Source organism: Urocampus carinirostris, chromosome 8 (genome assembly GCF_059441175.1).
Source record: "Urocampus carinirostris isolate Australia breed hairy pipefish chromosome 8, RoL_Ucar_1.0, whole genome shotgun sequence".
Lineage (NCBI taxonomy): Eukaryota > Metazoa > Chordata > Actinopteri > Syngnathiformes > Syngnathidae > Urocampus > Urocampus carinirostris.
In genome coordinates, this window is record NC_142356.1 from 11,419,047 (window position 1) to 11,429,430 (window position 10,384).

General features: G+C 39.6%; 1 protein-coding gene across 1 annotated transcript in view; it reads right to left on the reverse strand.

The window, feature by feature from the left end:
- LOC148360710 (sodium/potassium/calcium exchanger 3-like) overlaps window positions 1-7,980 on the reverse strand; it is a 54,868-nt gene extending 46,888 nt beyond the window's left edge. Inside the window, exon 1 of the mRNA XM_088341608.1 lies at window positions 7,611-7,980. Within this exon, the coding sequence (XP_088197734.1) occupies window positions 7,611-7,800 (190 nt within the window). The 5' untranslated portion in view covers window positions 7,801-7,980. The remainder of the gene's footprint in view (window positions 1-7,610) is intronic.
- Window positions 7,981-10,384: the final 2,404 nt, after the last annotated feature.

The following is a 10,384-nucleotide window of genomic DNA, read 5'->3' on the forward strand; positions in this document are numbered from 1 at the left end:
AGTAGCGGCTTATGGTCCGGAATTTACGGTATTTTTGGTACTTAGTGTTGATAATGTATTAACAGATTTTTGTTCAGGAACAGTAACATTTTTGGTTGCATCTAGTTGCTTTCTGTTGTGTACCACTTTACCGCACAAATGACACTTGACATTACCCAACTATTTAAACCCACGTCTATCTGTCACCTGTTCTCAGTCCGTCTGCGAACCTCAGTTAACGCTAGGCAAGCCTTTTCCGACCCTGACTCCCACCTGTTTTTTGCTCCCGTCTGTCCCCCAGCGTCGACCCGTTTTTGATCCTGACCACGTCTACTCTCCCGTCCCGGCTTTCGACCTCTTTTTGTCCCCGACCACGTCTACTCTCCTTTCCTGGCTTACGACTCGCTTACGACTCCGACCACGTTTTTGCTCTCCTGTCCCGGCTACTGACCAGTTTTCCGTTCCTGACACCGCCATCGCTTGCCACGGAAGTTCCATTTCCGCGTTCAGAGCGACCTGCTTTTCGCGTCCAGCAATCACTGGATCGTGGGCGCAACCATTTGTCTTTCTTCTAAAGAAACTTGTGAGAAACGCAACGCTAGTGGGTCCTGTCTCTTGACATCCATTTGTTATTTAGATTTGAAGTATCACTGTAGAGTTTTTCTAGTTTTTTTTTTAGTATTTCTGATGTCGGATTTTTATTTAAGTGTTAAGCGTTAGTATTTCGCTGTTACTGTAGTTTTATTTTTGTACTATTTTTTTAGTATTTCTGAAGTATTGGATAGTATTTCCACACCAGTATTTCTTTTGTGATTCTGTTGTACCTTTGTTGTATTTGGAAGTAGATTTCTGTTGTTCTGTAGTATTTTCGTAGTATTTTTGTATTATTACAGTAGTTTTTAGGGGATTTTATTTTTTGTATTTCTGAAGTCGGACTTTTATTGAAGTTCCATAGTTTTGTGGTTATTGTATTTTTGGTTTTGTACTATTTTTGTAGTATTTCTGAAGTACTTGTATAGTATTTCCATAGTAGTATTTTTTGTGATTATGTAGTATCTTTTTTTCCGTTTTTTTCCGTCCCTGACACCACCATTGCTCGCTACGGATGAACCACTTCCGCGTTCGGAGCACCACCCGAGTACGAGAGCGACTTGCTTCCCGTGTCCAGCGAACACTGGATCGTGGGCGCAGCCCTTTCTCTTTCCTCCAATAAAACTTATGAGAAACGTAACGCAATTGGGTCCTGTTTCCATTTTGGTCCTGGCAGATATGGTATAACCATATCACACTTTGAACAAATACTTTTAAGCAATTAATTTGTTATACGTTATTTTGTTGGGTGGCGGGGTTGTCTAACTCCAAGTTACCCTGTAGTGGCATATTGTGAATTTCCCTGCGGGGATGAATAAAGTATCTATCTATCTATCTATCTATCTATCTCTCTTTTTTTCTCTCTCTCTTTCTCTCTCTCCCTCTCTCTATCTATCTATACATATATCCATACATTCATATATCCATCCACCCATCTATCTATCTGTCTATCTATCTATCTATCTATCTCTCTCTATACATATATCCATCCACCCATCTATCTATCTATCCATCTATCTATCTCTCTCTCTATCTATACATATATCCATACATTCATATATCCATCCACCCATCTATCTATCTATCTATCTATCTATCTATCTATCTATCTATCTATCTATCTATCTATCTATCTATTCATACATTCATATAGCCATCCACCTATCTATCTATCTATCTATCTCTCTCTCTCTCTCTCTCTCTCTCTCTCTCTCTCTCTCTATACATATATCCATACATTCATATATCCATCCACCCATCTATCTATCCATCTATCTATCTCTCTCTCTATCTATACATATATCCATACATTCATATATCCATCCACCCATCTATCTATCTATCCATCTATCTATCTCTCTCTCTATCTATACATATATCCATACATTCATATATCCATCCACCCATCTATCTATCTATCTATCTATTCATACATTCATATAGCCATCCACCTATCTATCTATCTATCTATACGTATATCCATACATTCATATATCCATCCACCCATCTCTCTATCTATCTATACATATATCCATACATTCATATATCCATCCACCTATCTATCTATCTATCTATACGTATATCCATACATTCATATATCCATCCACCCATCTATCTATTTATCTATCTCTCTATCTATCTATACATATATCCATACATTCATATATCTATCTATCTATCTATTCATACATTCATATAGCCATCCACCTATCTATCTATCTATCTATCTATCTATCTATCTATCTATCTATCTATACGTATATCCATACATTGATATATCCATCCACCTATCTATCTATCCATCCACCTATCTATCTATCTATACGTATATCCATACATTCATATATCCATCCACCCATCTATCTATTTATCTATCTCTCTCTCTATCTATCTATACATATATCCATACATTCATATATCTATCTATCTATCTATCTATCTATCTATCTATCTATCTATCTATCTATCTATCTATCTATCTATCTATATTAGCAAAATCAAGGAAGTGGTGCATACGTCTGCAGTTTTCATCAATGGCTTATTTAATCACATTCGGGTGCTTCATTGAGATTAATGGTTTGAAATAAACGTTCCACTGAGAGAAAATCAATGTAGTGAAGGGAGAAAAACGTTGGGCCAATTACATTAGTGAAAGTTTGAGGCTTTCAGCATATGGCTGACTGCCCAGATTCTGCATGTTTGCTGCCAAAAGAGACAATGTTTATTATTTGCCCAATTAATCCTGCTATATTGTGTACACAATAAAAGAACCGGTGTTAATTTAACACTTGTAGACCATGTGTTCACTGAGGCAATGTTAAAGGTTGAAATGTCAGGAGGAAGACTTTATGGGTCGATCGCTAGCCGTGCTAATGCCTTCCTCAGTTTCTCTAGATATCTCTCTTTCCGACAGGCTACACAATATTCGTTGGACTAGTCATTGGGAATAGTGTTGAATACAGTGATCCCTCTAAGTTGCGCGCGTGCGCTATTGAGCACTGCTTGCACATCCTCAGCACATAAGAAAATTTAGCCAGCACTCAAAAATGAGGGCTCCAAATTACTAATTACGAAGCGACTTAAGTCAAAGTTACAGTGCACGAAGGTAAAAATACACGGGTTCCCCGACGTTGTGTCCTAAATGCGATATTTTGAAGTAGAGTCGAAAGAGAACGAAGTTGAGTAAAGTTAGTAGAGTTTGTCGGGAACCGGCTTCTTTGGCTCGGCTCACTAAAAGGAACCGGCTCTTTCGGGTCCTAAACGGCTCTTCAGGTTGTTTTTGCTTCTTTAATCCCAACATGACCAAATATTATGTAAAATTAGGCACAAAATGACTTAAAGGAAGGGGGAATAGAACAAAAAAGAAAAAAATCAGGGATCAGAATGGAGATTTTCATTTTCAGCTGAAATAGCCAGCGTCCGGGAATAAACCAGATGCGTAACGTTACTCACAAGTTTATTGACAGGGTTGGGTAGGGTTACTTTAACTGGATTACTTTCAATTACTTTTAGATTACTCCAATACCAAATATGCTAATAAAAGACAAAAGAAACTAAATATGAATAAAATGATGACTCACAACACGTGGTAAGCTTTCTCTCCTGGCTTTGATCTCTTTGATCTCCGGCAAAACTAACATAACATGCGACAGAAACAAAATGAAAATAATTCCAAACAGCTTGCCAATATCATTTTTGCCGTTCCATGTATTCCGTTACTACCCAAGCCTGCACAAAATTTAATCATTTTATTCATATTTAGTTTCTTTTGTCTTTTATTAGCATATTTGGTATTGGAGTAATCCAAAAGTAATTGAAAGTAATCCAGTTAAAGTAATCCTACCTAACCCTGTTTATTGAAATATAGAGGAAAGTCGGAAAATACGGTGCTCGCTGGACGCGGGAAGCAAGCCGCTCACGGAATTGGAGCGTGTTCTGAATAAGGAAGTAGATCTTCCAGAGCAGGGGATCGTAGCGTAGTTAAACAGAAAAAAAGGTCGTTAGCTGGAACGGGACATCAAAACGTGGTCGGGGTCAAAAAGCGGGTGGTAGCAGGACACAAACAGGGAAATCAGGAGTGGAAAACGAGTGACAAAACGGGGCCGGCGCTAGTCAGAGTCAAAAAATGCTTGCCTTGTGAAAGCAGAGGTTCGCTGACGGACTGACAACGGGCGAGTGAAAGGACTGAGCTTAAATAGGACGGAGAAGGTAACCAGCAGCACGAGTAATCGTGACACTGTGAGTAAATATGCCTCTCGTCTCAATAAACTGGCGAGGAAAGCGAGCTCTGTTGTGGGCACAGAGCTGGACAGCCTGACAACAGTAGCTGAGAGACAGGCACTGGAAAAGCTGCGGTCAATCATGGACAATCCATCGCATCCACTGCACAGCATTATCTCCAGACAGAAGAGCAGTTTCAGCGACAGACTGCTGTCACTGTCTTGTACTACGGACAGACTGAAGAGATCTTTTCTTCCTCATGCCATGAGGCTCTTTAACTCTACCCGGAAGAGTAAAGGCCCACATCAAACCACACCCCCCTACATTGCATATTACCGAATTTTATTGCAATATGTATTCTGTGCAGCACTATTTAGATATTCTATACAACACGCTACAGTGGGCATTTGCACGTCACATTGGGTAGTTGTATATTGTATTCTTTCTGCTTTATTATTGTATTGTTCTCAGCTCGGGGATGAATAAAGTATCTATCTATCTAAATAGGCACCTTGTTTTGTTTGTAAGGTTTATTATTGTTTATTAAGGGCAATTGCAATCATTAATAAGGGGGTTATTGGCTAAGGTTGACAGCCTGTGTTTAATTGGTATCATATTGATAGTAAATTTCCAAGTATTGTACACTACGGGGTGGGCAGATCGATCCAAATATCGATATTATCAATACTAAGGTAAGGTTTATAATTGTTTTTAAGGGGAATTGCAATCATTAATAAGTGGGGATATTGGCTAAGGTTGACAGCCTGTGTTTAATTGGTATCGAATTGATAGTAAATTTCCAAGTATTGCCCACTAGCGGTGGGCATATCGATCCAAATATCGATATTATCAATACTAAGGTAAGGTTTATAATTTTCTATTAAGGAGAATTGCAATCATTAATAAGGGGGGATATTGGCTAAGGTTGACAGCCTGTGCTTAATTGGTATAGAATTGATAGTAAAATTTCAAGTATTGCCCACTAGCGGTGGGCATATCGATCCAAATATCGATATTATCAATACTAAGGTAAGGTTTATAATTTTCTATTAAGGGGAATTGCAATCATTAATAAGGGGGGATATTGGCTAAGGTTGACAGCCTGTGTTTAATTGGTATAGAATTGATAGTAAAATTCCAAGTTTTTCCCACTAGGGGTGGGTAGATCGATCCAAATATTGATATTATCAATACTAAGCAAGCCTTTGGATCGATTGATACTATTGTTCTGCTGTCGATACTTTTCCCGTCCACCAATTTTCTAAAAGCGCCACTTCCATATGTAAATAAAGCAGTCTTTCTCCCTCTCACCCAGCACAACTGGCTAAGTTTATGTTTTTGTGTGACTGACAGGCACACAAAAAGCATAAACTTTTAACACACACGCGCTCACCTTCCCACACAGCCTCATGGTGGTCCCGTCTGTCCAGTATCCTGTATCGATCCCTGATCCAAGCCCCGTTTTTCTGTATCCACTTTTCTGTATCCACTTGTAGCACTACCCTACCTGACCTGTTGCTACACCTTGCCTGGTGTGGACTTTTTTTAACAACAATAAAGGAAACGGTAAAGTGCTACACTCACTATTGTGGAAAATTTAAAGTTCCTCCTATATAAAGCAACTAGATGCAACCAAAAGTGTTTCTGTTCGTGAACAAAAATCTGTAAATACAATATAAATATGGGAAGAGGCAAAGGGGCATACCGATAGCAGCGTCAGCCATGCAAGGCAACTACTTGCTTATCGGGGGCATTAGGGATTCAGTGTCCTGCCCAAGGACACTTCATATAAAACGGAGGAGGCGGGAATCGAACCTGCGACCTGTCCCCTTTTAATTTAGTATTTTATATCATACTCTATTTTATTTTCAATTGTATTGTTTGTTAATGCAACATCCATTGCAGCCTGGCCATCCTGTGCGGTCCCTTCTCAATGTTTCCTCATGTTGAGGTTTTTGAGATTTTCCTTGCCCTCATTTAGGTTTTAGATCAGGGGATGGTGTCATAATAGTCCATAGTCTGCAATAGTATGTGCAGCCTTTTGAGACTCCTCGTGATTAAGGGTTATACATATAAACCCTTGACCTGTCTTATTGCCAGAGTTGGGTAAGGTTACTTTAACTTGATTACTTTCAATTACTTTTGGATGACTCCAATACCAAATATGCTAAAAAACGACAAAAGAAACTAAATATGAATAAAATTATGACTCACAACACGTGGTAAGCTTTCTCTCCTGGCTTTGATCTCTTTGATCTCCGGCAAAACTAACATCAAATGCGACAGAAACAAAATGAAAATAAATCCAAACAGCTTGCCAACATCATTTTTGCCCTTCCATGTATTCCGTTACTACCCAAGCCTGCACAAAATGTAATCATTTTATTCATATTGAGTTTCTTTTGTCTTTTATTAGCATATTTGGTATTGGAGTAATCCAAAAGTAATTGAAAGTAATCCAGTTAAAGTAATCCTACCCAACCCTGTTTATTGAAATATAGAGGAAAGTCAGCGCCAGCCAAAGGGTACTCGCTGGACGCGGGAAGCAAGCCGCTCACGGGATCGGAGTGTGTTCTGAATAAGGAAGTAGATCTTCCGGAGCGGGGGATCGTAGCGTAGTTAAACGGAAAAAAAGGTCGTTAGCTGGAACGGGACATCTGAACGTGGTCGGAGTCAAAAAAAGGGTTGTTAGCCGGGACGGGAGATCAAAACGTGGTCGGGGTCAAAAAGCGGGTCGTAGCAGGACACAAACAGGGAAATCAGGAGTGGAAAACGAGTGACAAAACAGGGCCGGCGCTAGTCAGAGTCAAAAAATGCTTGCCTTGTGAAAACAGGTTCGCTGACGGACTGACAAAGGGCGAGTGAAACAAAATGAAAATAATACCAAACAGCTTGGCAACATCATTTTTGCCGTTCCAAATTGTTCAAACCAAAACATGGATATGATACATTGAAATTGTGTGTTTAATTGCTGTTAAAAATGTCGGAAAAAAATGTTAAAACGTCATATTGTTAGATATAACAAAATTGTGAATATGCTTAATTGCTGTTAAAATTGTCGAGAAAAATTGTTCAAACCTCACATTGTTTATTTGCTGTTAATAGTGTCAATAAAATTATTCAAACCAAAAAATGTATTCCGTTACTCCCCAAGCCTGCACAAAATGTAGTCATTTTATTCATATTTAGTTTCTTTTGTCTTTTATTAGCATATTTGGTATTGGAGTAATCCAAAAGTAATTGAAAGTAATCAAGTTAAAGTAACCCTACCCAACCCTGCTTATTGCTCACTAGAAAGAATAAAAAACAAATCCACTTACCTGAAGCGTGAACTAAAAAGGCAAACCCCTTGACGACGAGAAGCAAGCCTCCAAACAAGGCGATCTGGATGAGAAGCAACTCTTTCCGCTGTTTTTTCTTCGCTTTCGCATTTCTCCGCTTGCACATCACCGGACAATCGCAAAGTCCCACGCCGGAGTGGGATCTTCCTTCCTCGGATGCGACATCCATTTGAGAGGGAGAGAAGCAAGCTCCTTCTCTTGGAAATGATTTCTTCGTTGTGTGGTGTGGAGCAAATAAAATAGGTGCAATTGTAAAATGCGACGAGATGTAGAGTTTGAGGAGCAAATGATGACGCAAGCGATCGTTATTTTCTTGTGACGTTTCGCTGGGCTGCTTTGAGTAAGGTGGCACGTGAACGCGCAACCTCCTTGGAGCGCGTATTTTGCACGCACGCACATGTTTTAAATATCTCCACGTGACCAGGGTTGGGTAGGGTTACTTTAACTGGATTGCTTTCAATTACTTTTGGGTTACTCCGATACCAAATATGCTAATAAAAGACGAAAGAAACTAACTGAATACAATTATGACTCACAACACGTGGTAGGCTTTCTCTCCTGGCTTTGATCTCTTTGATCTCTGGCAAAATTAACATAAAATGCGACAGAAACAAAATGAAAACAAATCCAAACAGCTTGCCAACATCATTTTTGCCGTTCCATGTATCCCGTTACTCCCCAAGCCTGCACAAAATTTAGTGATTTTATTCATATTTAGTTTATTTTGTCTTTTATTAGCATATTTGGTATTGGAGTAATCCAAAAGTACCATATTTTCCGCACTATAAGGCGCACCAGGTTATAGGGCGCACCCCCAAAAAATTGTTTTTGGTCCTATATTTTCCATACATAAGGCGCACCGGATTATAAGGCGCTACAATGGAACGTCGACAAAACAGTCAGATAGTTCAGTCCAACTTATTACCCCCTTAACATTCCCAAAGCTTGCAAAGAAGCAAATACGTGTCGTAGACACGTGCGGATGCGGTGTCCGTACGATGTCACTCAAATGCATCGTTCCAAATATCATTCGGAAGGTTAAAGTCTTGGGATTCAAGAAATGCCAAATATTTCTTAGTTTCCATTTTATTTTTTGCTGGCAACTGTGTGGACAGCAAAGTAAGAATTGTATTGTGCAGGGAAACGGAGTTCTTTACTGTGCATATGACAAGAAACACTTTGAATTGAATTTAGTTTAAAAATAGACTCATCGCAGAAACATCAAGATCGTTCTAAAACAAGATACCGGGAAAATATAAAGCCGCATAGCTCACCTAAGTTCTCTTGCAGCCATCACGTTCAATAATGATACGTAACCGTGGTCTTCTTACAACCGTGAGTGTAGTAAATCCAGGAGAGTAAAATATTTACAAATACAGAATAGTAAAAAATGTTTTCTCTATGCCGTAGTGCAACCCAACGTGTGATTCACATTCATCTTTTTCGGCCAATGGCAGGCTTTGTTTCGCCCCTTCAGCCTATGCGAGCCTGTAAATGATAAAAAAGGATCTGCCCCCTTTACCTCCGAATAACTTTAGCCAATATTGACTGATTCAAATGATGATTGACACATTGGTTAGGAAATGAAACGCCGGTATATAAATCCCAGCATACACCGCAGACTACTTCGCCTTCGGGGAAAAAATCTGGTTGACGGCTGCTTGCCTTAGTTGCAAGACTTTGCGACTTAATATTGATCCATACATAAGGCGCACTGTATTATAAGGCGCATGGTCAGCTTTTGAAAAAAATAAAGGCTTTTAGGTGCGCCTTATAGTGCGGAAATTACGGTAAATGAAAGTAATCCAGTTAAAGTAACCCTACCCAACCCTGCACGTGACATATAGATTTGTGTTGTTTGAACATAGATCACAAACTCAAATACAACCGGCAACATTATCTTAACTAGTTTTCGAATTGAGAACACCTTTCGCCAATTGGATACAGTTTGTGGTCCTTTATCCAGTCTAAACATTGCAAATGTCCCTGGCGTTCAGGCAGTGGCGGTTCTAGACTAAATTACTCGCTGGGCGAAACCTCCACAATGGAAAAGCATCGATATAATAAACCCATGCATTGGATTGCCCAACTGCTTGTACATGCACAACCACTTACACAGTGAAAGGACTAACTCAACCATTGCAATCGGAAAACTTGTAGTCGGACTGAGACCTTAAGTCACAGGTGTCAAACAGGCGGCCCGCGGGCCAGATCAGGCCCGCTAAGGGATTGAATCCGGCCCGCGAGACAATACTCAGAGAAGCGCAAGAGAAAAACAAGCTGCAGGTTGAAATATGTCCACTTGATGTTGCCAAAGCCGGGTGCCTCGAACAAAGACACTGTACTTGTATTTATTTCTCTCTCTCTCTCTTTCTTTTTCCTCCCCTTTTCTCCCACTCTGTCTCTTTCACTCTCTGTTTTTCTCTTCCTTTGTTGCTCTTTGTCTCTTTCTCCCTCTGTGTCTTTTAACCTCTTTTGCTCTAACTTCCTTTTTTCCTTTTCTCTTCCTCTCTTCATACCCTTCACACTTTCTTTCTCTCCTTCTGTCTTTCTATTTGTCTTTGGATTTCTTTCTTCCTCTCCCTTTCTTTTCCCCCTCTCTCACGACTTTTATCTTTTGTTTCTCACGCTCTCTCTTGTTATTTCTTTTTCCCGCCCTCTCTCCTTTTCCCTCCCTCTTTCTCTTATTTCTTTATCTTTTTCTTTCTCTTTAATCTACTAATCCGGCCCCCAACAGAATGTTTGTTCTATCG